General features: G+C 44.5%; 1 protein-coding gene across 1 annotated transcript in view; it reads right to left on the reverse strand.

Annotated features, from left to right (window-relative positions):
* Positions 1-3,938: 3,938 nt before the first annotated feature.
* The window catches only part of TRPM1 (transient receptor potential cation channel subfamily M member 1), a 47,857-nt gene continuing 26,763 nt past the window's right edge, over positions 3,939-25,032 (reverse strand). The window contains exons 12-22 of the mRNA XM_053364598.1: positions 21,223-21,515; positions 20,445-20,673; positions 19,991-20,113; positions 18,968-19,099; positions 18,482-18,610; positions 17,968-18,219; positions 16,897-17,089; positions 13,729-13,873; positions 8,135-8,337; positions 6,957-7,089; positions 3,939-6,027 (exon numbers count right to left, since the gene is read on the reverse strand). Of these exons, the coding sequence (XP_053220573.1) occupies positions 4,800-6,027; positions 6,957-7,089; positions 8,135-8,337; positions 13,729-13,873; positions 16,897-17,089; positions 17,968-18,219; positions 18,482-18,610; positions 18,968-19,099; positions 19,991-20,113; positions 20,445-20,673; positions 21,223-21,515 (3,060 nt within the window). The 3' untranslated portion in view covers positions 3,939-4,799. The remainder of the gene's footprint in view (positions 6,028-6,956; positions 7,090-8,134; positions 8,338-13,728; positions 13,874-16,896; positions 17,090-17,967; positions 18,220-18,481; positions 18,611-18,967; positions 19,100-19,990; positions 20,114-20,444; positions 20,674-21,222; positions 21,516-25,032) is intronic.

Raw genomic sequence — 25,032 nt, forward strand, 5'->3', positions numbered from 1 at the left:
TGTTGGTTCTACAGTGTATGTGCAAATTGAATCAATGTCTCTAGCAGCTGTAGTAAATTAAAGGCGTTTATCCGTAAATGAAGAGTGCTTCCAGACAAGGGTTTATAGTGGGATTAGTGTTATCTTGCATGCACGTTTTTCTCAGCGTCCACATGAACATCATTGCCAGCCCAGATTTCCCCACATTTAATCCAGATTTAGTCTTTCCACAAAAACATCCAGTAAGTTTTTAAAGAAGAAAAAACCACTTGCCAACTCCCCATTTGCTGTATCTGAATAACCAGGGGGCAGAGCTCAGTGGTGGAGCAGTTGCTTTGCATGTAGGAGGTCTTGGGTTCTATCTCCAGCATCTCCAGGAAAAGCTGGGAAAGACTCCCTGCCTGAAAACCTGGAAAGCTGCTGCCAGTCAGTGTAGACCATCCTGAGCTAGATGGTCTGGCTCGGTATGAAGCTTCATCCTCTTTTCCTCCTGTGTCATAAGGGTGCAGAGCTAGTTGTGAATAGATTGTGCATTTCTGGTGTGTGCAAAATGGAAATGCTTGCAAAAGCAGGTTTGTGGGGTACGTATCATCTGGTTCTCCAGCACACGATTCTGCACCTGCTGGTGTTTGTCACATTGGCACTGGGAGCTAGATGCAGGAGGGAGGGGAAAAGGAACACCCACCACGCCGTTTAAATTTCTCCCAATTCCCATCATTTCTGTGGGAGATTCTGGCAATTGACTTGTAGATCAGGGTACAATGCAGCTGCTATTTCTTTTCTTGAGCAGGTCTCATAACTTTCACCTGCTTCTATTCATAAAGCAAGTTTCATTTCCTCTTTCGCTGCTTCTGCAGTCATTGAATACAAATGTCCCTTAAGCAAGTCTTCAATTTTCTCCCTTAGAGTCTACCTATCCACCCTTACTGTAACTCAAAGATAGCACCACCCCCACCGCATTTGGAGTGCTCTGAAGCAGTCCCTTCCTATCAAATGTCCATTAGCAGTTCTTCCACAAGGCAGAAGCACCCATGTGATGCTATCACTTAAGGCAATCACCTCTGTTCGACATAATTTGATCAGGAACTATAGAGACCTACAGGGTACATTAACAAATGATTTTTAGGAAGGTGCAGGAATTTGGGGCTATGCCAAACAGATAATACAAGACTGTGAAGGCCAAGACATGTGTGCAGACGTGTAACAGTAGCCTGATGTAGGGGTGTGAGATGATATTATTATTATTATTATTATTATTATTATTATTATTATTATTATACCCCATCCATTTGGCTGGGTTTCTCCCGCCACTCTTTGCAGCTTCCAACACATAAAAACATAATAAAACTTCCTGATATAGGAAGGAACTTTTAGATGTCTTCTAAAAGTTGTAGTTCTTTATCTCCTTGACATCTGATGGGAGGGTGTTCCACAGGGAGGGCTCCACTGCCCAGAAGGCCCTCGGAGCTAGATCTCTGTCCACTCTGAATGATGGGGGTGCAGACGCTCCTTCCGGTATACAGGGCCAATGCCACTTAGAGCTTTAAAGGTTAGCACCAACACTTTGAATTGTGCTTGGAAATGTACTGGGATCCAGTGTAGATCCTTTAGGATTGGTGTTATATGGTCCGGGTGGCTACTCCCAGTCACAAGTCTAGCTGCTGTATTCTGGATTAGTAGTAATATCTTACGTAATTAGATATCTTAGTCCACGATTTCTGAAACAATACACAAACTGAAATGTGGCCTTCCTTAGAAATTAGCACTTCTCTGAATTTTGCAGTGTGATTCTCTAGCCATCCTATGTTTACAAAAATGCATGTACCTTGGTTTTTGAACAATTTAGTTCTTGAATGTTTTGGCTCCCAAACGCTGCAAACCTGGAAGTGACTGTTCCAGTTTGCGAACTATTTTTGGAAGCCGAATGTCTGATGGGGCTTCCTCAAGCCGCACTTTGATTCCGTTCAAAGGTACGACAGTACTAAAATGTGCAAAAAAATGCATGGAATAGTGAAAATAGCACACAATAGAGTATATTTGGAGAAACTTTCGCAAAAGTGTGTATTTTAGGCATACAAAGATTTGTATTTTATGATAAATTCACACTGAAATACTGCTGAATTTTCATAAGGACTAATAAAAAAAGCTGGTGTGTGTGTGGAGAACTGAATTTAAGAGTGGAAAAATTAGAAACCAAGAGAAGCCAAATCAGGCAAATTTGTGCATTCCTACCCGGACACAGGTGGTGCTGTGGTGTAAACCACAGAACCTAGGGCTTGTCGATCAGAAGGTTGGTGGTTCAAATCCCCGCAATGAGATGAGCTACTGTTGCTCAGACCCTGCTCCTGCCAACCTAGCAGTTTGAAAGCACGTCAAGTGCAAGTAGATAAATAGATACCGCTCTGGCGGGAAGGTAAACGGCGTTTCCGTGCGCTGCTCTGGTTCGCCAGTCATGCTGGCCACATGACCCAGAAGCTGTTTGCGGGCAAACGCCGGCTCCCTCAGCCAGTAAAGCAAGATGAGCGCCACAACCCCAGAGTCATCCGCGACTGGACCTAATGTTCAGAGGTCCCTTTACCTTTACCCTGATGCCCCTTTTTGAGCAGAAAAAGCAGCTTTTCGAAGGGCAGTTGGGACTGGACAAGGTTGCTCCCCCGCCCCATTATGCTGCTGCAGATCACCTCCACCTTGGCTTTTCCCCCTCATGGAAGTTCTAATGTCCATTTGCAATGGCATAGATGCAGTTGGGAAAGTTGTAGAGAGAGGACATCATTTGAATCAGGCGTGTGAGTTAAGTTTCTCCATTTCTCCAATCTTGACTGCATTTCCAGAAATAATCTTTTCAATATAAAGAGGGCCACCCAAGTAATGCCATGTGCAGCTGAGTGTAACGTCTAGTTTTGCCCTTACATGCAATTAAAGTTTCAAGTCCCCATTGTTGTCGTTCACCTTTTGCTTGCAGATCACCAAAAAACACCACTGCCTTAAACCAAGGACATTACTTGCTGAGTCACATGATAGCATTTCAGGTATGGGAATCACCTGAAGCGAAAGCGTCCCCAAACAGTAAAATCACAAGCTTAGAAGTTCCTGTATTGGCCCGAATATAAGACACACCCGCAAATATGCTGCATCTTTAAATTTCAAGGCTTATTTGTGGGTGCGGCCCACTTCCTGGCACTACCACCCTGAACGGTGCTGGTGTTTGGTTCCGAGTGTGCTGTGCGCCTGCCTCCCCAAACTGGCACCAAGGGAGGCTTGGGAGTGGCAGGTGGACTGCGCACTGTTGCCCCATGCTCCCGGGCTGCTTCCTGGCGGGGGGGGCGGTAGCTGCGCTGCTTTGCCGGTGGCCTCTTCCCCTTCCCCCTTCATTACTGTGGCTTGGGGGAGGCTTGGGAGATGCGATCGAGACGGGCGCCGTTGTCCCGCACCCCCGACAGCCCTCGTGGGCAGCTGTTTTAGCATCGATACCGTAAGGTAATAAATATAAGCCACACTTTAACTTTTCACAATCAGAATTTGGGGGGAAAGTGTGGCTTCTGTTTGGGCCAATACGGTACTAGTTTTTATAAGCACACCAGCTGGACTGGTGCACTGGAGTGGGTGGGTGAGAGAAACCCCAAAGCCATGTCACATACTCGTGTGTTTTTGAGTTCAATTTTTTTTTGTTTCCAAGCACTTTATCTAATTGGCTGACTGCGGTTCCAGAATACCACCTACTCTTGTGAAAGAAATAATACTGTGGTGACATTTCTACCTCAAAAATGGCTTGAGACCATGTTATCTTAATGACCTACTTACACCTAAGTGAGTCTGCCTAAGCATGAAGCTTCTGGGGCCCTGCTGTCTGGTCCTCTCCTAAGAGCAATGAGACTGTTGGGTACAAGAACAGGACTTTCTCAGCTTTGGAACAAGGAGATATGTTTGACCTCAACACTGATGATCTTTAAAAAGCCAACTCTGAAAACACATTTATTTAAGTCTGCAGTTGGCTGAACTGTGCCTGAAAAAAAGATTTATCTGATTGCCACTAGCCCAAACTGGCTGACCAGAACAACAACAACAGTGGTGTAAAAATAGTGCCAGTAAGACTCCGCTCACAAAGTCATACCTCTTCCACAAGGTACTCCTTCTTGCCCCCACTTTCTTCCTTGGTGCCACTATAGATATGGGAAACTGCTGTCTCTCAAGGATCCTCAGTGTAGGGAGTTTGCAGGCAGTGGGTGTAGACAGGAATTATCACATACAGTGTTATATGTGGGTATATCCTTGATAACTACCTGTACTGGGTGCTGAGGGAATATACACTTGCCACACACAACATTCACTTTTGCAAGAAGAAGAGCTGGTGATTGTGCCACTTTTTATGTGTGTTAAAAAAGGGCCTCTTGGTGATTCATTCTGAAGCATTGCCCTGAAGCCCACAAAGAGTGCTGTTGGCCTGTCAATCGCTCAATGAGACCCGTTGTTTTAAGCAGTGGTGCTCTTATGGGTCAGGAGGATCCAGCCTCCAGCTCACTAAACTACATTGGTTTTAGAATCATTGACATAATGAATTAAAGAATCCATGTTGACACTGTTGGCCGTGCCCTCCAGAGGGAGCTATGACCCTCAGGGAGAGCACACCTTCCCTTCACAAAAGCAGGAAGTGCTTTGAAGCAGGAACTGTTGGACATGAATGCATCTGTAAAAGCGAACATAGTGAGCTACCAAATGCAAACTGGCTCTTTAAAGGATGGGCATTTGGGGGTGTCACTTCTACCTGTGGTGTCCTGGCTTAACCACATCTCCCAACTATTGCTTGTTGAGAAAAGGCCATTTTAGCATTCAGTTTCTGCGGAGGCATTTTCTTGTTTTGCTTTCTGCTCTTCCGTTGCAGTCCCACAGGTCACCACTAGGCTGCTGACACTGCTGGCATGTCCTGGTCTATTAAGCCTGTCCTTAATGGACTTGGGTTTTCGAGAATGGCTGTGTAAACTCTTTGACCGTACGGAAGGAAAACCACAAGTCCTGTCAGATTTCACTGACAACAAATTGTCTGTGTGGATCCTTTTGGTGACAGGTGAGGAAGGATGGGAGGCACTGAGACCCACCACTTCACCAACATCACTGTCCTCTTCGGTGTCAGTCAGTAGCTGTTTCCGCTCAGCTTGCATCTCCGCTTCAGACACAATGCCAGGATATTCAGGAGGAGGCTCACTAGCTAGTTTCTGCTGAACCTCATACTTCCACTCGGCAGTCCATTGTTCAATTGTGGAAGGGCACACTTCATCCATGATGGTCCTATACTCTTGGTCCATAATGGTCCGGTTGTTAACTCCTCCAACCATATTTCCACCTTGTGCAAATATGTAACTCCTTGATTTCATCATGCTTGCTTCACAAGCGTTGAATGTTTCAGAAGGATAGTACCTCATTGCCCTAGGTTTGTCCAAAGGATAGGAGATGGTGGCTTCTAATTTGGCCTTTTCTAACGCTAAATGAGGGTTCTGAATTTTTGGTCCAGTTCCAGGCTGCCCATTCCCAATCATATCCATTTGGTTGAGAGTTTGGGGTGTTGTCTCTTCATTCTTACAGTGTTCCTGCCTGTCAACTGAGCCAGAACGGGATAGAGAAACATTCTGCGTAACATCTAAAGTGTTTTTGCTGTGATCTGTAGAGGCGCTTGTGGCAGAGTGGATACTTCCTTGGCGTTCTGGAGCCAGCTGTAGCTTTGAATCTGCTTTACGCAATGCCAAGGCTGGAGACATTGGGGTAGGCAGGTCATCATAGGCAAGATCATCACCGTGGTACCTGTACATGTAGCCATCAGAACTGTTTACGCTGCTTTGCCGGAGGAGGTAAGCAGCATCGCATTCCGAGGATGCCCGGGAACGTGTGTGAGTCAGCTCAGCCTTGTCGATGCCTGCCAGTTTCTCCAGAGCATTCGCCATCCGGCCAGAGAGTTCTTCCAGCTGAGAAAGTCGAAGGTCAACCGTCTGCAGAGAGGCTTTCATGAAATGCTCTCTTTCATTCACTTCTTCTAATCTCATAGACATGTTTTCAACTCTATAGAATTCAAAGGGGGGGGAATAAATTCATTAAGCAACACAGATTTGTCCTGCACTGTCATTATTAGCTCAGAACAGCACTTATGAGGAGGGCAGCTGTTTTATTAATTATTAGAGCTTCCAGTTTTACTCAGTTAATCAGTAGGTTATTACTCATTTCTTCATGCCATTGGCTGCCACAAACTTAATTATAATAAAACCAAGAAAAGAAAAGAATCAGAGAGTTTTAGAATAACTTAGAAGGATTATAACAGTATTATAGGTAGACGTCACACATTCCTCTGTTGCAGTTTCCTTTGGTTGAATTCTTACGATATTTAGAATATTTTTGCATGGTACTGTGGGCACTGCCACGCTGCCAGAGGGCCCACAGGCAGCTTGTGATTCCCCAGCATATTTGGTGACACCTTGCAAATCATCCCAACTTCCTGAGTAAGAAGAACCCCAAGAGTTACAGGTTAATTCCCTTCCATGGGGGGGGGCTACTAGGGATGGAAGAGAAATTATATTTTGTTTGCATTTGAATGAAAATGGACCTAACTCATAGCCCTCAAACCAATATGTGATCCTAAGCACAACTCTCCTTCAAAATTGTCCACAGACAGCTTCCGGGTCGTGTGGCCAGCAGGACTAAGCCGCTTCTGGTGAACCAGAGCCGCACACGGAAATGCCGTTTACCTTCCCGCCGGAGTGGTACCTATTTATCTACTTGCACTTTGAGGTGCTTTTGAACTGCTAGGTTGACAGGAGCAGGGACCGAGCAATGGGAGTTCACCCCATCATGGGGATTCGAACCACCGACCTTCTGATCGGCAAGCCCTAGGCTTACTCTTTCCTTCAACATCTCCAAAGGACACTAGTGTTGAAGTCCATGCTTCCTCTTTGCCTACTGCAACTGGCAAGAAAATAAACAAATTCACTGGCTACCTTTCTGAAGTAACTCTAATACGTTCATCATTTGATGACTGTTCTTCATCTTCTTTTTGTCGGAAATATTCCTCAACACATTGCTCCTCAAATTCATACAGTTTTTTCAACTCTTCATCATTTAGAAATAGCTCTGAAAGAAATTGAGGCAGGGAAAGCATGTATTTTACCATGTCTATCAAACCCTTAAACTCGGAAGAGACTACTACCACCTCAATGTGCATTTTCAGGTTACTTGTAATGAACATTAGGCTCTAATGCTGCAGGTCTAACCCCACTTTTCTGGGAGTAAATAGATCTGAGTAGACATGGTGAGGCTTGCAATGTTAAGGTACAGTTCGGTGCATATTCTAGCCTGGAGCCCTATATGGCAAAAATCTGGCAAGCAGCCAGTAGCTAAACACTGGATTTCTATAGTATGGCGGTTTGCACACTGTCCCTTGCAGAAATTAAAATCCAATCTGGAGTCCTGTGTCAGAAAAACTTTTTCAACTATTGGAAAGTAGTCTAAAATATCAACAGCTCAATCCTGATCATGTTTACTCAGAAACAAGCCCACCGTATTTATTGAGATATGCATCCCAATCCTTTTTGTAAACTGCTTTGAGGGTTTTTTCTTTAACATTCAAGCGCTCTATGAATTTTATGAAATACATGCATAAATAACCCTATGCATGCTTACTCAATATGCTCAATGAGAAAGTGTGCTCAAGGTTGCACGCTTAGGGCTGGTTCACCTGACTCAGAGGCACAGATTATCCCTCCAATATCCTATCCCATTCTGTGTACCCCTTTCACAACCATTTCCAGCATCTACAGCTCCCATCAGCCCCTGCCATTTTGGATAGCAATTGGGGATGATGGGAGTTGTAGTCCAGCTACAGGTTCCCCACCCACTTTTGATTTAGTGCAACTAAGCCTGGTCTCTCCACACAGCAGCATGGGACAGTAAAGTGGCTATAGATGGGGGATGTTTCTGAGTTCTCCCCACCTTTCAAAAATGAAAGGTGGGCAGAAAGTCAAAACAAGGAGGATTCCAATTGGAGCCCCTCTGTGCTGACTTTCTGCTTGGAGATGGTCTATGGATGGGACCTTCAAACCCCTGCCTGACCCCTGCTATGGTGCCCAGTCAACCCAGACTCATAGCACAGAGAGAATGTCTGTCTCCCCCCACATACTCAGTCCTCGGTCGCGTTCATCTTGGTCCCCTTCTCTTCGTTTCTTGCAGCGGCAGCAGAGACGAACTATAATGATGTAAAGGTGGCTAAAGATGATCATGGGTGGAGGAAGCACTGGCCGGTCATGGAAGGTCATGATCAGCTGATACCGCTGGAACTTCCAAACTTGGTTGGAGATGGACTTCACTTCAAAGAAGGTGTTGCTGCAAAAGATACACCCCTGATGAGTAACTTCACTACAAAATTGCCAGAGAGCTAAGTGAAAGTTGTGAGAACTCAGTCGTCTCTTCACATGTTGCCAGTTTAAAGTTGCCACATTTGGGGTGGGGACAAGAACATGGCACAGAGAGGGGAAATTGTCTCCAGAGTGAATCCTATTTGCCTTGCCATGCAAATGATGGCATCCGTTCAGAGATAGTGCAGATCCAACAGATCTGGGACCAGTTCTCCTTGAGCTTAGGGACTGAAGGGGATTGATTCAGTTTGCAATAGTTAACCTTCCTAATTCACACTTTCTGAAACAATAAGCAAATAGAAGTACAGCTACCCTGTGAAATCCGTACTTCTCTACATTTTGCAAGACACTTCTCCAACCAATAAGTGTGCACAAAAGTGCATCTTGTAAGTGAAAATAACCTTAAAAACATGCATTATATTGGGAAAACTGCTTGCATAAATGCATATATTCGGTAAAATTATGTCCAAAATTCATCAGAAGGGATGCGGACAAAAGTGCAGACGGAAGAGAAATCCCTAACTTGATGCAGAAATGAGGCAAATTGAACTTCAGATTGGAAAAATGAGGAACTGAAATGGGCAGATTTGTTCTATTGAGATTTCAAGAGTAGGGTGGTGCCCAACAATTGCTGCTCTCATGCCAAGATAATGTCTCAGTATGGACTAGAAGGGCAACCACTGGGGAGAGAGTTGCACCAGTTGCCCACTGCCAAAGGACCTCTGCAAAATATCATTTCTTTTGGGGCTGATTATTTGAAGCATGGCTCAAACTGAGCATTGCAAACAACACCTCCTGGCGTTTGATGTGACATTAAACATTCAACTCATGAAAGGCCCTTTGTAACATCAAAGCCCATAGAAGCTCTACATTGTCTTGCTTTTTAAAATGCTGATCAGATTGACCTAAATAGCAATGTTTGCAAATCTCTCTCAGAAATATATTCTGTGAACTTGGTTCACAGAAAATGGGCAGGGAACCCTTTTTCTGCTGAGGACTGCATTCCCCTGGGGTCAGTTTGTTGGGGGCTGCTTGCCAATAGTGCAGGGTGTGTGCTAAACCAGGTTACTGGAAGCATATTGGCATTTTGTATTTGAGTTTATTCACAAGTGGACAGGTTAAGCATAGGTAGAAGCACAGAAGTCCACTGCCCCCACACCAGACCTAGAAAGAGGCAGCTAGCACCCCCAGAAGTTGTTTGCTTATAGATCCCAAACACTTCTCCCTGAAAAACACTTCTAGAGGGGCAGCTGTGTTACGCTCTGGTAGCAAAAATATGAAAGTGTCTTGTGGCACCTTAAAGTCTAACAAATTTGTAAGAGACTGGCTTCATTATTACCAGATAAATGAAGTTTTTAAACAGGACAGGAAAATTGGCTTTCAGGTGGAGAGGTCGAAATTAGAAACAGAGCTTTTGGAACCCAGTACTAAGAATTTGTCAAGAATGTATAACTTGCTGTTGAAATGGAACACACAGGATGAGATGGTTAAATCAGCTATGATTAAATGGGCACAAGACATTGGACATGACATTATGTTTGCTGACTGGGAACAGTTATGGACCACCGGTATAAAGTTTACGGCATGTAATGCCTTAAGAGAGAATATTATGAAAATGATTTATAGGTGGTACATGACCCCAGTCAAGCTTGCAAAAATTTATCATCTGCCCAATAACAAATGTTGGAAATGTAATGAAACTGAAGGTACTTTTTATCACCTTTGGTGGACATGCCCAAAGATTAAGGCTTTCTGGGAAAGGATTTATAATGAAATGAAAAAGGTGCTTAAATGCACTTTTGTGAAGAAACCAGAGGCCTTTCTCCTGGGCATGGTAGGCCAATTGGTGTCAAAGAAAGATAGGACGTTTTTTATGTATGCGACTACAGCAGCAAGAGTACTTTTAGCAAAGTACTGGAAGACACAAGAACTACCCACACTGGAAGAATGGCAGACGAAGGTGATTGACTACATGGGACTGGCCGAGATGACCGGCAGAATCCGTGACCAAGGGAAAGAGACGGTGGAAGAAGATTGGAAGAAATTTAAAGTTTATCTTAAGAACTGTTGTAAAATTAATGAGTGTTAAAATGTTTTGAGTAATGCAAAATAGAATTGCAGCGATAAACAATTGGACATGAGAAAAAGGATTTAAAGGAAGTGCCATAAGTAATTAAAATTAGGGGTTGCTGGAAAGATTTAAAACAGGGATGCAGAAAAAGGAGGTATGGGGAAGTCGTTGAAAGAAGGCTTAAAGAAAAGAAGGTTAAGAAATTATACGTGTTTATATGTTTGTTTGTTTTTGTATTGTTTTGTATTGTCTTTTAATATGTGTTGGAAAATTAATAAAAATTTATTAAAAAAAAAAATTAAAGTCTAACAAATTTGTTATGGCGCAAGTGTTCCTGAACTCAGGCAATTGGGTTTGAGTCCACAAATGCTTCTGCCATGATACACTTGTTAGTCTTTCAGGTGACCCAAAACCCTTTCTTGTTTCAGCTATCTGGGTCTCTCTTAGTACCAAACTTTAATCTGCTGTTACTCACAGGTAGCTTGTTCTGCCACCCCCAGCTAGAGGAAAAAATAAGGATGCGTGATTTTCTCTAACCATCTCCTAGCTTCTTTGGGCCATCTTAATTACCATGGAGACATATCCCTTTTGTCAAGTCCAAAACTCTGACCGAGTATTGCCTCTGGGAAGACCACACTGATCAATCTACTCTCAGAAATCTGATTGGAAATTCATAGCAATTGCATCTCTTCAGGAATGGGAATACATGAGACCAACAGCCTGAGGTGGGGGACACATTGTGCTCCTTCTGGGTTTGTTTGTCCACCTTTGGTCCCCATCCTGCACTCAGTTCTCACTGGTGGCTCCTAGAAGCTGTCAGCATGCAACAGCAGCCACAACCCAGGAAGGGTTTTAACTGGCCAGCTAAACCAGATGAAGGTAGCTGATGGGTCTCAAAACCTTGGTGAGTTAGGGACTTTCTGTCAAGGGTGCTTCCAGTCAAAGGAATGTGCATGGCAGAGAGTTCACTCTTTATTGTCAAAGATAACATAGTTGCTTTGCTTCTACTGCTCCAGATACCTACACACATCAATTTGGTATCTAGGCAGCTACTCCCAGTTCCACCCCTACCAATTTATGTACCTTTCCAAGTTGGGCTGTGCTCATGTAGCCAGAGACTCTGCCTGCATGGAAACTTCCTCTGCTCGTCCCACTTCAATTCCCTCCTGATTCTGGGAGACAGTGGTGCAGGAGAGGGTGGGGAAGCACTTGGTCCTTCACTTGCCTGGCCTGCCTTTTCCTCCTCTTTCTCCAGCTCTGAAACTTCTCCAGCCTCTGATTCTCACCTCCCAGCTAGTATAGGCCCTCACAAACCTCCTGCCTCTCCTGGGTCAGATTCCAGCCCTGCTTCCCCCGGTATACACTCCTCAGCACCCTGCCAGTCTATGACACTTCCCTTGCATGTGAAGACAGGCTCCAGTGGATGGAGCAGAGCAGATGAAAGCAAGAGTGGGTCCAATGGCCAATAAGGTGGTTTCTGCATGTGCTGTAGAGGGAAGTGAGGGGCAGATGGGGCTTGTCAACCTGGGAAGGAAGCCCTTCTAGGAGAAGGAAAACTGTGATTCTAAACCTCCACTGCTTTGTAGGATAAGTAAGAAAAGTCTAAGGAGTAAACCCTACACAAATCTGGAGTGGAGTCCGTAAGACGGTTGGATGGTATCTTGTACACCTCCTTCTGGCAACTCCTGCAGCCAAGCTACTGCCAAACATCTTGCTCTGCTTTCCTTTGGACCACATCAGTGAGGCCAAGAGGGTTGTCTTGTGATCTGGGCAGCCAGAGGCAGCCTCCATACACACTGTCCAGGCTTGCACCCCAGGGAGGTCACTTCAGTGCTGCTAATGCAGCCATTGGACTTCACCCACAGAGGCACACTCCATTGTCTCTTGACAGATGCCAAAAACTGGCTGTAGAAGTACTGGAGAAATGCAAATTTTGAAAGGTAGCTGCATTTCAGCTTGTGTATTGTTTTTCTCCCTTATCCCTAATGGTGATGGTTATATTTTACTACTTGACAATTTGGTGCAATGGTGTTTGGCCATGTAGATCCTTTCACTGTTCTTGCACTGTCTCTTTTCATTTTTGTGAGAGTCAACAAATTGCACCCCCAAGTCTTCTGCAGGAGAAGAGAAGCATTGGCAGTGCAACAAAGCATGGCCCATCCTTGTGACTACCAAGCAAGGATGGGTTAACTGCATGACCTACTTCCTACAATGTTGATTTTATTTGCAGTCCCTTCAGATAACCACCATTGTGCATGCAAGAGAATCACTTTCTCTCTTCTTCTTTTTTCCCTTTTAAATTTAGCTCTGCGACTGGCATGTGACTCCTTTTAAAATGCACGACCTTTTCAGCTATTGAATATTCTACTGTAGATAGCAAAATAAAAGATAGCTTTGTGAGCAAGTCTGATTTCAAAGGACAGCACCCAAACCGGGCACAGTGCCCAGGACAATGGCATGGATCTACACCCACCAGCAATCCAGTTTTGGATACTGGCAGCAAAAGATAACAGTGTGATTGAGCAGTAAATATAGGCATCTCCCCCGCATGTGTGTACGTGTTAAAGCAAGCAGCCATATGAGACCTAATGCTAGTAGCAGCTCATCTAAACCCAGGGAGGGCAACTTGTGTGGTCTTCCTGCTGTTGCTGGACCAGAGCTCCTACCTGGAGGCCCACAGATGTTTCAGTCCTAATCTAAACAGATGAAGCTCTAACCTTCCCTTGCCCTTGCCCTACATACACACAACACTTTATTCTAGAATCAATGGAGATTGAGTACACAGTCCAAACACAGTCTAGATCTGTTGCATATGTTTCACCCCAGAAAAGGGCTTCTTGGGAAACTGGTTTCATTCTGAAAAGAAATGTTCATTGCAGGTTGCTTCTGCGTTACCCCGCTGGTGTATTCTCACCTGCCCAAAGTCTGGTGTGTACCAAGATCACAGTCACTCCTTGCTTTTCTATTTCCCTGGGACATGTGCAGGGAGGAAAAGGCATGAATATCCTGATCAAGGGGAGGGTTTTAAAGTGTGTATCAAGTATCCACCCCCCACCCTTGCTGACAGCAGGGTGATAGCATCTAGACCGAAAGCAGCATGCTCATGAAGAGCACAAACAATTCCAAATTGAGGAAAACTGACATTTCTTGTGCATGCGCCTCACTCTCTTTGGCCACAGTTGATCCTTCACCTACCTTTCTCAGGGTCCCCCTAATAAACTCCACCAGACTTCTTCACAGTAGGAAGGAATCCAGAGTGAGTATCTCCCTCGTAAGCAAAACACTCACTTGAAAACAGCAATCAGCAAGTTGACCAGGAGAATGTTGGCTACCAAGAGGTAGCAGGCCATGATTGCGGGAGTCAGCCATGCGCCAGGGATGCACTGGGGGAAACGCTTGCCATCCTCATCATAAAGGTTTTCCCCACACGGAGCTGAGGATGGAATTGGCTTATGGTTATTCAACATGGAGCACATACAGTAAGGCTCTGTGTAACTGGGGGAAGGTAGAAATCAGAGGGACCCAGCCCAAGGTTGTTGTAGGGCACAGGGCACATGCTCTGAACACACCCAGATGGGATTACACAAACAACTACCTTCTCCCTCCCATGCACATTTCTGATTTCAAAAATAGCAGCCCCCCACCCTCCACAGGAATTCAACTCTGTGGGGCCAAATCTGGTAAGGGGCAGACTGGTGAAATCTGGCAGGTCAGGGCAGAATGTGAGGGGAGGGGGTGCAGCCTGTTGGCTTGTGGGCAGGACCAGGGCATAACGAGGTGGGTGGAGCCTGGCACAGTCTAGAGTTCACCAGCTTATTAGGTCATCTGAAAGCACAGTTTTACTGGCTGGGACTAGAACTAATTGGGTACCCAGGTCAGTGTATGTTTAACTCAGAGTAGGTCCACTGAAATTAATAAGACAGGACCAACTTAGGGCCATTTCAATGGGTCTGTGAAGCGCCTTTCTCACAGAAGCAGGCTCCTTTAAAGACATCCAGAGTCATACTATTACCATAGCTGTCAACCTTCCCTTTTTTTGCGGGAAATTCCCTTATTCCAGCACCATTTCTCGCTGCTATCCCGGATTGTTAGATATCCTGTAGACTGTGCCCGGGACAGGTGAAGCTGCTGATCCCTTATTTTCGAGGCTGCTGATCCCTTATTTTCAAATCTGAAAGTTGACAGCTATGACTATTACAGAGCCAAGATTCACTTCCTTTATCACAGATATTGGAACTTTTTTTAAAGCAATCACACAAACAGCTGGACAGCTTTAAAAGCCTCTTCTGGGGATTTTGGACTATTGCTATGGAAACAGCATAGGTCTAAACTCTGCCCTGGTTGTCTGAGATGCTGCAGAGATTTGTTGCAAAATTTGGGTTTCTGATGGGTCAAGACCCACACCTCAAATCTTCAGCTGGCAAAGGTGGGTGTATGAGGTTTTAGGTGGTGGCGAATTTGGGGACCAGGTCATGACAACATGGCAGTGGCAGGTATTGCACTAAAGCTGAGATGAACTCTAATTAAAGGGTCACTGGGAAGGGGGTGTGTGTGGAATCCACCAATAAAAACATTTAATTGATTTGTCAAATCCCTGCAAAGACTTACGGTTAATTTCCATGGCATAGACTACCCAGCGTTCCGAAAGCAAAGAATAAAAATGCAAAAAGCAGCATTTTAAAAAGGGATAAAAGAACAAGAACAGTAGGGAAGGAAAAACACACATGTGACTGACAATATGGTTGCTCTTCAGCTGCCAGAGAAAGATAAGGCCTTCAAATGTTTTAACAGGCAAGAGACATGCTCTGAAACAATGGCTCTTGTCAGGACTCCAGAAGGCCTTGCAATTTCCTTTTCTCCTGGACTTTCCGAAACATTATGTATGGCAGCGTATTTGTGGCAATCAAAAGATAATTACAAAAGGCAGCTGGCAGATGATCATGTAAATATTCAAGCTATTTCAATTATGTAAGGATGACGTGGGCAGACTCTCACCACAAGCACAAAGCACCACAAGGCAATTGCACAAGATGGACAGTGTGGCTGCCCTGGGAACACTTTTTGCTCTCTGGAAACACACTCTTGAGTCTAGATCTGCCTCACAGAGAGGGATCTCAGGCTACAGCAGGGGTCAGGGGCGCCACACGGCTCAGGTCCAGAAGGGAGAGAGGAATAGCTGCTAGTGGAAGATTTCAGCAAGCATCAGTCACACACTGTAAAGCCAAGAAGGTTACAAACCGTAAAAAGCTGGATTTCTTTAGAAATATGCACACCATGTTAAATTGAGGTGTTCTTTTTTAAAAAAATTAAAACTATGCAGAAGGCTCGCACCTTCAGTCATGCCATTTAAAAATAAATAAATGAGACAATGGTTTTTGAACAACCCCACTTGAAAGAAATGCAAGGGTCATTCACAAAGAATATGGTGGTGGTGATTTCCTTGATGCTCATTTTATTGTGCAAAAATACTCAGCTGCTCCTTAGCTGTGTAGGGCACACAAAAGCTTCCCCTGCCGGGCAGGGCTTCTTCACTAGAGAACTGTGTGCTCACGGGACTATTTCCTCCCCCTGTTGACTGTATTATCAGGTTCTTAAAAGACTCAAGGTGCACACAAGTCCATAACACAAATTTGCCTAAGATTTGCTGACAGAAAAGAGGTTTTCTGTAAAAGGGAAGGGATATATGAATGCTCTTTCTTTCTTTTTAACTTGCAAAATAAAGGGAATTGGCTGCGGGTGAAGACACAGTTTGAAAGAGATCATCATGTCTGCCACAAAGACAAGCTACAAGGCTGGTTCATTTCTGGGTCCAATTCAAGGGGCTCATGTTGGTGTTCAAAACCCTAAAGGGCTTTGGCCCCAAATATCTGAGAAGCTGTTCTCTTCTGTACAGACCCTTCTGGGTGTTGAGATCAGCAGAGTGAGCCCTAGTGGTAGTTCCACATTCCTCTGAAATATGGTGATGGTGGCACCCCACCCTTTTCTGTTGCAGCCCCTAAGCTAAGGGATTCCCTCCCTGCAGAGGTGTGCCTGACACCTTCATTATGCATCTTTCAGCAAATGCTGATGATGTGCCTCTTTGCTCTGGTCTATGGACACCTGAAATGTGTGTTTTCAGGAACCACCCTATAATATGTAATCTGCTTTAACTGTTTGTCATTCTGAATTTTAAATTGCCACAACCTCCCCTGGGAGGGTGGGCAATAAATAATTGTAATGACAGCAGCAGCAGCAACAACAACAACAACAGGAAGATATGCATGCTCTTTCTGTTTAACCTACAAAATAAAGAGAATTGATTGAGCGTGATGGCAAAGTTCAGAGGAGTTCAATCATGTCTGCCACAAAGACACAGCTACAATAATCGTAAGTAGAAAAAGTGATGCCGATTCCAAATTAAATGTTGATTAATTTGGACCCGATCATCTGCCTCAGAAACAGGAAACAGAATCTTACTATGAATTCTGTTCTTACGGTCTATCTGGTCAGCAAACACCTCTCCATAGATCATCCAGTAGGGCATGTAAAAGATGTTGCGGACCAGTCTCCAAGACGGCTGCTCATCGGGATGCAGGATGGCTTGACGGGCAACTCCAAAGCTCATCAGGACCACCAGCATAATCACCACAAAGTACAGCATGTCAATCATCTACACCAAGAAAGAGCGTAGAGCAACATATCAAGAAAGGATCAGCATAGAAATTACTGAAAAACAATATGAACACGATCTGTTATATATTTCATTTATGAATCACTTCCTATGAAGCCAAGCAGCTCCAGACCTCGGATCTGTACCTCGTTAATACCTGTCCAACTCTCAGGGCATGACAATGTACTCCTATGGAAACTTTTAAAATAATAATTTGGTTAATCTTCTAGGTGACTGGGGGTGGGCAGTTGCTATGGAAAGGGCCTTCTCAGTGGTGTCGTATCAATTATGAAACAGTCTCCCCAGGATTATTTATCTGGAACCAAAGTTCAAGTAACCAGCTTAAATGCTTTTATTTGCCTGTCACATATAATGACAGTTGATTGTTTCTGACTGCTGCTAAACAAAAAATCTGCAATGTGTTTTTGATGATATAGTTATCATTTAAATTGGAAGTCATGTTGTAAGTTTTTTTAAAAAACTGAAAGGTGGGCTATAAAAGTTTTACCGGTAAATCATAATTAACATTCCCATCAACTTCAATGGATCTTAAAAAAGCATCACTTTGGCTGGATCGTAACCTTAATGTTTGGCTACATCCAAGTTTCTGTTAGCAAACCCTTGCAACAGTGTTCAATTTGTGCTAAAATGGAGGGCTAAGGTTGCAGAGAGCCATCTGATGAAACATTGCACAGAAATACCCCAATTCATATGGGGTTGTAACAATTTTCTCTGGCTCCTAGTCCTCCAGTGAGTATCCAGTTCTCCATTCAGTTTCTTAGGGCTTCTTGCTTTCGGATAAGCTGCAGCACCACTCTGCCTTTCTTTAATACCTGCCATGACACCTGCCCTCTCTGTTTCAAAACATAGTTACTTACCATTTTTCCAATCATCATGACATAAGGCCCCAGGTACTTATTCACACCAAAGATGTCCAGTACTCGGATGTACCAGAAAATGATATCCACACAGTAGATAACTCTTCCATAACTCATATAAGGCTGGTTTTGCAAACGGAGAATGGCCCCAACCAAGAACACAGAAATAGCAACCAAATCAGTGATGTTCCAATATTCTTGTAGCCACACTTTTATTTTCTGACTCAATTTACCTGGTTCTGACATCAAAATCTGAAAACAAAGTAGTGGGAAGGGAGAAAGAAGGTGTTTAATGTGGTAATGGGAGAAAAAAGCTTGAGGCTTACTAGCTTCTTAAAGCCACTTTATCCTACTTCAGGTCCCTTGGGCATTCAGACACCCCAGTGAACATGTGGATTGTAGGATTATGCCAGGGGGAGTGGCTTTTGCATCCCTAACTGCTTTCCTCCTTCCTTGTGACATCAGAGCAGGTGGAAAATTTCAAAAGAACGGTTGCCAGAATGGTTGAAATTACCTCTCTTACTTTCTCCAATGCCAGAGTCACAATGTATGAAATGACAACCCATTCCTGGAGTGAGGGCCAACGATCCATCGGTACCAAGATTATATAGTTGAACAGCATTAAGTACCCTAGGTAGGATATCTGGAAAAAGAAATAAAAAGAGACCTCACGCTGCATTTTCGGGTTGATTCATTTGTAGGGCTGTTGGGTGATGGTGGTTGCACAATGATGATGACACTTCTGCTTAGAAACCCAAAGCAGGGTTCTCCCCCCACCATTTACAATTTTTTGTTGTGTTTTGGAAACCAGTAATTACCAGTAGTTTTGGAGTAGGGAATAAAGAAGTGAGAGGCCAGCGTACCATAGCACTGAGCTTTCCAGATGTTCTAGGCCATTGTTCCCATCAGCATGGCTAATGGTCAGCAGTGACACATTACATCAGCAGGAGAAAATGGAACATGTTGTTTTCACCAAAGGATGAAAATAATTTTCACTCACTGTGTAAAACCAGAACTTCACAATTGGTGCATTATAGAATTCGTAGATCTTTGTTCCAATGGGAAGGCTCCTTTGCTTTTTGTTCCCATCTTCTTCATCACCCTTTCGGGAACCAGTATCAGCATTTGCATCCTGAAAGACAGGTAGCTTAGGATCATAGATTGTTCCCACTGGAGGGCTCTCATCCATTCAAGGTTAAAGGGGGTGGGGGAGAGAAAATGTCTGAACATAGACAAACTGTCCTGTTTGCTTGCTTGCTTGCTTGTTTTTCTACAGGCACATATTATTCAGTTGTAAGAGCCATACTAGAACCTTCATTACTTAAGGCAGCGGTTCTCAACCTGTGGGTCCCCAGATGTTGTTGGGCTACAACTCCCATCATCCCTGAGCTCTGGCCTTGCTAGCTAGGGGTGATGTGGGAGTTGTAGTTCAACAACATCTGGGGACCCACAGGTTGAGAAAGGCTGACTTAAGGTATGTAGACTTGTCTGTAGTCAAATAGGTTGTTCATGCTTCAAAAACCTGCAAAGCCTGTTTGCCAAAACAACAAAAACAGTGGGACAAAAGCAATGAATGCGAACAGTAGAGGAAAGTGCACATCAAAATGCAATTATTAGTGAAATAAATATTTCAAAATGCATTAGTTAGGGGGGAATGTTTGCAAAGTGTATATTGTTCAAAACTGCATAAAAATGTGTTCATCAAAGGAAATTCACACTAGAATGTTGATGGATTTTCATGAGATTTTCTCAGCAGATTGCTGGGGAAACGTGGAGCACTGAATTTAAGGTTGAAAAATAAGAAAACAGAGAGAAACAAAGATTGACAATATCCTTCCTTGGAACTTGCTGAAGTTCTGAGGAAGAGCAAGAATCTCAAATACAAAATCTTCAGCATCCCTGACTGAGTTACAATTCTCAGCATTCTTGGCAATTGGGGAAGCCATGATGACTATTAAACAGGGAATAAAGGTGAGACATGTTTGTGGTGTTGAGAGACTTATAGAGATGGGCTGCCACTGACCACATTTTCTTCTTCTTTTTCTTTCCCGACTTCATTTTCCTTTGACGTTTGGTAGGAATAGTCATCAGAGGTACGGAACTCCAGGAACAGGATGGTAGGAGGTATGAGGATCCCCATGATAACCTGCATGAGAGGAAGAAGGGTGGTTCAGTGCACGGCAAGAGCCATTTGTGATTTGAAATTTATGGTTTAGTTGCATAGGATGCAGCTCAGGGCCAAACTAGAAATTCCTGGAGATGTCTGATTGGAGATCAGTGATCACATCACCTGTCTCTTGGTTCTACTTGTTTAAGCCAGCATGTATTGAAGGGAGGGGGAACTGGAGCAGGACTGTGGCTCTGGAGGAGATATTATTCCTGCCCCCAGTACTATTCTCCTCCATATATGTACAGTTTCCCCCTCCCTCCTATATAGCAAGCCCAGGTGCCTGCAGGCCTAAGCAGTCCATGCCTACCTTAAGGCCCGGATTTTTCCTCATGCGCAACCTCCCCATCCACATGTCTGTCAGTAACATCTGGCTGCAGGTGTGCGCGATGAAGTCCCTGTGCTTTGCTGCCACTGCAAGTTTCAGGCAAGTAGAGTTGCTCCAGTTTTTCAGCTCATATGTCAAAAGTTTCATGGCTACTTGCTCATCATGCTTATATGATTGATCCAGCAGCTCAACAGCAAGCTGTCCAAAATCTCTGGAGAGATAAAGAATTAAATTAAACACGGGAGTAAAAATAACATCACAGGAACAATGCAGTAAAGCTAGTAAAATCTATTAAAATTGCTTATTAAAACCAGTCTTGAGGATGTACTGGAAGACCAGGGCAAGTAAAGTCTTCAGCTGGTTCTGAATGGGCTTCAGGTTCAGTACCAGGTGATACTTCCTGGGGAGGACATTCAAGAGCCAGGGGCCACAACAGAGAAGACCCTTCTGTCTGATTCAACTTGAGAGAGCTGAAGGACTCAATCAGTAGATCATTGTAACATTGGGGCAGGTTCATGTTTAATACTAAGAAAATATAAATATAAACTATATACTAAGAATATATAAATAAAAAAAGCAGAACAGGAACTGGAGAAGGGTCTTAGCTCAGAAGGTCTCAGCTTAGACCGAGAGCCAGGGACAGGCCCAACGTCATCCAAATGAGCTTCATAGCTGAGTGGGGTTTTCAATCCTGGTCTCCCAGGTCTGACAACCTAACCACTACACCACACAGTCCAGCCCCACACTCTGGGTGACTAACTTTGAGTTGTTGTCCAGGTCTTGAGAGATGTCATCCACCAGCTCACTCTCTGAAGACTCGTGGGCCATGGCTTTGTAGAGTTTGCAGGCCACCAGTGCCTTGGCCATGGTCTCCTCTCCACGTTGCCAAAGGAAGAGAGCCATCTTCTGCCGCTTCATCAGCACTGCCCAGACCATGAGCTCATGGAAGGGGTACTGGAAGCGGCTGACTTCTGGGTCATCCACATCAATGTCTATCTCCTCTTCCTTCTTCTTCTTCTTCTTCTTTTTCCCTTTGGTTGGAGGTTCATCATCCTAGGAAGGAGCAATTGAGTTAATTTCACATTTAGGCTACATTTTACTGGCGTTCCTGCAGATTATTACAGGTTGTGCCCATGAATAAAGATAGATGCTTAAGGAAAAGGCCATGCACTGCTGTCAAGTTGAAGGTTAAGCCGGAAATACAAGCATGCAAAATCATTGTGCCTGAACTGTTAGTAGAAGAGTGCCTTCTTATGGCGATGACAATGCTTCCATGCAAAGCGTCACTGCAAATTCACAACATGTGCTTCTCTGTGGGTATCACAGCTTATGATGTTACCTGTGCAAACAGCACATAGACAGATGCAGGTCCTTCAGACTGATGCATCAGTCATCCTACCTTCAAATCATTTGGCATGATGTTGGAGTTCAAATGAAATCACTGGAAAAGGACCTAAACCTTCTAAATATCAGGTTTCTAAATAAATGACCCAAACTGTGGCTGAGGTACACTGTAGTGCCATTAGAGAACTGCTGGAGATCCCTGAGAAATTAATCCATTCATTATTTACAGCAGGGGTGCACAACCTGTGGCCCTCCAAATGTTTCTGAACTACAACTCCCAGCAGCCCCAGCCAGCATAGCCAGTGATCAGGGATGATGGGAGGTGTAGTCCCACAACATCTGGAGGGCTGCAGGTTGTGCACCCCTGATCTACAGGCTTCTGTGAGCTCAAAGTGCCCTCTGTAAAGGAGGCTGACCCCCTGCATCTCTGCATGATTATCTGCCCCCTTCCCACTGCCTTCCAGCCAGCCTCTGCTGGACGCAGGTCATACTATAGCATCTCAGCATCACGCATGGCTCGGCCTTTTGGTGCAGAGGTGCAACACAACTATTTGCCTTTAAAGGGGGTTACCTATTCTGTCTCTGGATGAATCGCTGATCTGGCTTGGGGCCCTTTCAACCAGCCCTTGCTAGGCATGGCTGATCCTGCTGTATCCCTGTTTCAAGTGTGATTGAGTCATGCAGGCACTCTTGGTGCAAAGAAAGGCTAGAATGAGCACATAGGCAAGCCAAGTCACATGCAAAGCAGGCGGCGACAAAGAGCGTCTTGAAGAAGGCTGAATGGAAAGTTCACCTTTGAACATGAGATCTTACGCCGGAGGACCCAGCAAAGGGAGAACTATCCCATCTCCTAAATGGGGAAGGAGGATGGAGCATTACGACTGGAACTGGAGGCAACAAGGAAGGAGGTAGCAGAAAGAGAGTCTGGGCAGTGGAGCCACAGCTGAGGGTGGGGCAGGGAAGCATAATTAGAGGGGAAATACCAAATACCGTATTTTTCGCTCTATAACACGCACTAGACCATAACACGCACGTAGTTTTTAGAGGAGGAAAACAAGAAAAAAAATATTCTAAACGAAATAGTGGATATATGATTTTTGTGGTTCATGCTGTGGCCACAGACATGTGATCTGACAGTGAGTTTGGAGTAGCCCAATGCAAAAATCCTGAGGATCCATGTGGATCCATGCTTTGTAACCACGGAGGAGGGAAGGAAGGGGAACCATGGATCCTCTGCTCACGACTACAGCAGATCCCCCCGCCACCCGCAGGCATTCACTCCATAACACGCACAGACATTTCCCCTTACTTTCTAGGAGGGAAAAAGTGAGTGTTATGGTGCAAAAAATACGGTACTAACCATTTCTTGACAGCCTAGAACAGGGAGGCTTTCCACAGTTATTGTTCTTCAGTGGGTAACGAGGAGAACAAGTGGAAGTCCCAGAATTGCCTGCTGAGAGTTCTAAGGAGACCCCTATTCCCCTCACAGTTACAGCTCAGAGTTCCCTGGGAAGAGGGATTGGTTGTTGAATCACTTTGTAAGTTGTAGTTCTTTGAGGGGAACAGGGGTATCCTAGAAACCCTTATTTATTTAATTTAATAAAATTTATACACTGCTTTGATTGTAACAAAAGCAACAACCTCAAAACGACTTACAAAGGGTAAAACAGTAAAATCAAGAAAAAATCACATACTTTAAAACATACAAAAGTTAAACATATTAAAATTACCTCAACTTCCTAATCAATAATGTTTTTATCAGGGGGCGAAAAGAGGACATTCATACCTTGGAAGTCAAACGAAATCCATTCGGGAAGTCCATTCGACTTCCAAAACATTCGGAAACCAAAGCTCCTGCAGCCAATCGGAAGCCGTGGAACGTTCGGCTTCCAAAAATAGTTTGCAAACCAGAATACTCACTTCCAGGTTTGCGGCATTTGGGAGCCAAAACGTTCGAGAACTAAGCTGTTAGAAAACCAAGGTACGACTGTACAGTGAAGGCATCTGCTTGATCTCAAGAGTCAGGGAGTTCCAAAGTATAGGCATTGCCACACTAAATGATCAAGTTTTTCCCAATACAGAAGGGGTATTATGTGGCCCCTGTAGTAGTGCCAGTTCTGCTGATAGGTCGATTTGGCACATGTGGGGTAAGGCGATCTGTAGGTAAACTGGTCCCAAGTTGTTCAGGGCTTCATATACTTATAGTAACACCTTGAACTTGGCCTGGTAGCTAATCAGCAACCAGTGCAGATCTCTGAGCACAGGTGTTATTTATTGACAAGGCCTCACTCCTGTCAGCAATTATGCTGCAGCATTCTGCACTAACTACAGCTTCCAGATCAAGTGTGAGGGGCGCCCCATATAGAGCACATTGCAATAATCTGGTCTTGAAGTAACCAACACATGAACTGCTGTGGCTGGTCCAGGAATGGCTGTAGCTGTCAAACCAGTCGCAGTTGGTGAAAGGCCCTCCAGGGACAAAGCTGAATCCAGAGGCACCCCCAAACTGTGAACCTGCTCCTTCGAAGGGAGTGCAACCTTAAAAAACTCAACTCCTGGAATTCTTTGGGGGACCATGACTATTTAAAGCAGCCAGAATTTAGTCCCATTGTCTCTTCCTGTGTGGACTCAGTCTCCCGCCCCTCTCAGAACAGGCAGTGGCATTCTAAGGTTCACATGTGAACATGCTGCCACCTCCTGGGAGCAGAGGCACCAGCAGATGTGCCCTGCAGTGGTGCCTGGCCAGCTGCACGTGGAATATCTCTAGATTTGGGCCACTGTTGCCCATTTTAAGCTTTTTAGGCCCAGCCATCTCCCGTCTCAGGAGGGATGAATGCTTTGTCATGCACTCATCAGAAAAGACAAAGAGATGTCAAAGAAGATTAAGCCTTGTTGATGCCTCCTTTGAACACGGCAAAGCTGCTTACCAGCTTTCAGGGCGCCTGGCTTTGCTTTGTATTTATATATTTTATATCTGTGATATAACAATAAGTTCTTCTGCCCATTTAGAATAAAGGCTTATACACTTTGCACAGGGACACTCTCCCCTTTATCCTAATAGCTCAAGGAGCACCCAGAAAGCATGGGTTGGTCTGGGGTTTCAAGAAAACCTATGTGTTATTTAAGGGGATCATAACGGGATGAAGTTGGGGGGACGCACGCAAACAGCTGCTCCCTTCCAAATGCAATAGGTGCAGTGCACATGTGGAACAGCTGCTACCAGAGT

Source organism: Podarcis raffonei, chromosome 14 (genome assembly GCF_027172205.1).
Source record: "Podarcis raffonei isolate rPodRaf1 chromosome 14, rPodRaf1.pri, whole genome shotgun sequence".
Classification (NCBI taxonomy): Eukaryota; Metazoa; Chordata; class Lepidosauria; order Squamata; family Lacertidae; genus Podarcis; species Podarcis raffonei.